Source organism: Nannospalax galili, unplaced genomic scaffold (genome assembly GCF_000622305.1).
Source record: "Nannospalax galili isolate Female #2095 unplaced genomic scaffold, S.galili_v1.0 scaffold192, whole genome shotgun sequence".
Taxonomy (NCBI): domain Eukaryota; kingdom Metazoa; phylum Chordata; class Mammalia; order Rodentia; family Spalacidae; genus Nannospalax; species Nannospalax galili.
Genome location: NW_008331810.1, coordinates 1,705,081 through 1,707,263, shown reverse-complemented (window position 1 = coordinate 1,707,263; position 2,183 = coordinate 1,705,081). Strand labels below are relative to the sequence as shown.

Genomic DNA, 2,183 nt, shown 5'->3' with positions numbered 1-2,183 from the left:
ACCTGAGGAGCAATCTGGTCCCATCGAATGATGGACAAGAAGTCAGAAGGGCCAGCTGACCCAGACCTGGGGACCAGTGTCCCCCTGGGATCTCTGTTTCCTACCTGGAGCCAGCGTGGCATCCTCCCTCCCACCCCCATCCTGCAGCTCCGTTTAGCGTGCAGGAGGACTCCAGAGCTTTCTAAACTGTGGATCTCTCCACCTGTATCTCTCACTCACAGCACATGACCTCATGCTTTTAAAAAAGTTCATCATCTTAAAAAGAGTTTATTATTTATTTTTATTTTATGTGTATGAGTGTTTGCTTGTATGTATGTATGTGCGCTGTATGTGTGCCTGGAGCCAGAGGAAGCCAGAAGAGGGCCTCAGATCCCCTGGAACTGGAATTACAGATGGCGTGAGTTACCAGGAAGGTGATGGGAACTGAACCGGGTCCTCTGCAAGAGCAGTAAGTGTTCTTAACCACGGTGCCATCTTTCTAGTCCTCGAAAGGTAATTTTTAGGGACTAGAGATATGGCTCTGCCATTAAGAACACTAACTGCTCTTGCAGAGGACCCAGTTCAATTCCCAGCATCCACATGGCAGCTAACAACCATCTGTAACACCAATTCTAGGGGCTCTGGCCACTTCTTCTGACCTCTGACAGCACAGCTTGACATGGGTGCACTTAGACACGGGCAGGCAATAAACTCACACACACAAAAGTAATAAAATATTTTTAAAGTTAATTTTTTAGAAATTATTCATTTATTTTTATTCTATATATATGATTGTTTTGCCTGAATGCATGTAAGTGCATTTGTGTCATACAAAGCCCATAGGGGCCAGGAGGGAAAGTCTGATCCCCTGGAACTGGAATTATGGATGGTTGTAAGCCACCATGTGGGTGCTGAGAACTGAACCTGGGTCCTCTGGAAGAGGAGTCAATGTTGTAACTGGTGAGTTATCTCTCCAGCCCAAAAGTTCACTTATTAGTTGTACATATTTATGGGGCTCAGCACGATGATTCATCACATGGGAACATTGTGTAATATTCACATTGGAGTGATTTACACCCCTTGTGATATACATCCATTGTTTCTTTGTTTTGGAAGTGTTCAAGCCCCTCTTCTGTTTGTTTGCGGCTATAGTATAAAAACCAGTCATGGTTCTGGGCTGTAGAGCACTGAACGTACTCTTGCTCTCACTGGACTTGGGGTCCCCTTGTCCCACCCTCTCCCTTTGGAGACCTGACCATTTCTCTCTGCTCTTCCAGATGGCCTTCAGCAAGATGAGGCTGCTGTATGCTTTCGTTCTGGTGGTGGGGGCGCTCTGCTTGTACCTCAACATGGCCCCTTATAAAGAACTGCCATTCGTTTTCAAGAGAAGTGCTGGGAAGTTCCTTCAGCTTCCTGATGTAGACTGCAGGCAGAACCCACCCTTCCTCGTCCTGCTGGTGACTTCCTCCCACAAGCAGCTGGCAGCTCGCATGGCCATCCGCAAGACGTGGGGTAGAGACAGGACGGTGCGAGGGCAGCAGGTGAGGACCCTCTTCCTCCTGGGTGCCTCAGACAGCACGGATGAGATGGCCGCCATGGCCCAGGAGAGCCAGGAGCACCGAGACATCATCCAGAAGGACTTCAAGGACGTCTACTTCAACTTGACCCTGAAGACCATGATGGGCATGGAGTGGGTCCACCACTTTTGTCCTCAGGCGACTTTTGTCATGAAAACTGACTCCGACATGTTTGTCAATGTTGGCTATCTGACGGAGCTGCTGCTAAGGAAAAACAAAACAACCAGATTCTTCACAGGCTACTTAAAGCTCAATGACTTTCCCATCCGGTCAAAGTTCAACAAGTGGTTTGTAAGTAAGTTTGAATATCCATGGGACAAGTACCCACCTTTCTGCTCAGGCACTGGCTACGTCTTTTCCAGTGATGTGGCGAGACAGGTGTACCACGTTTCAGAAAGCGTCTGGTTCGTCAAGCTAGAGGATGTGTTTGTGGGACTCTGCCTAGCCAAGCTGAAGATCAGACCCGAGGAGCTCCACTCCGAGCAGACCTTCTTCCCAGATGGCTTAAATTTCTCCGTGTGTCATTTTCAGAAAATCGTGACCTGCCACCATGTCACGCCTAGCAACCTACTCAACTACTGGCAGGCGCTAGAGAGTAACCAGGAAGAAGGCTGTGTGGCTGTCTGA

The 2,183-nt window shown here is 48.5% G+C and overlaps 1 protein-coding gene across 1 annotated transcript; it reads left to right on the top strand.

Moving 5' to 3' along the window:
• The first annotated feature begins 1,209 nt into the window (after positions 1 to 1,209).
• Positions 1,210 to 2,183, top strand: LOC103728921 (beta-1,3-galactosyltransferase 5-like). The gene has a single exon (XM_008826918.1). It carries the CDS (start codon positions 1,257 to 1,259, stop codon positions 2,181 to 2,183), a length of 927 nt encoding a protein of 308 aa, XP_008825140.1. The 5' UTR covers positions 1,210 to 1,256.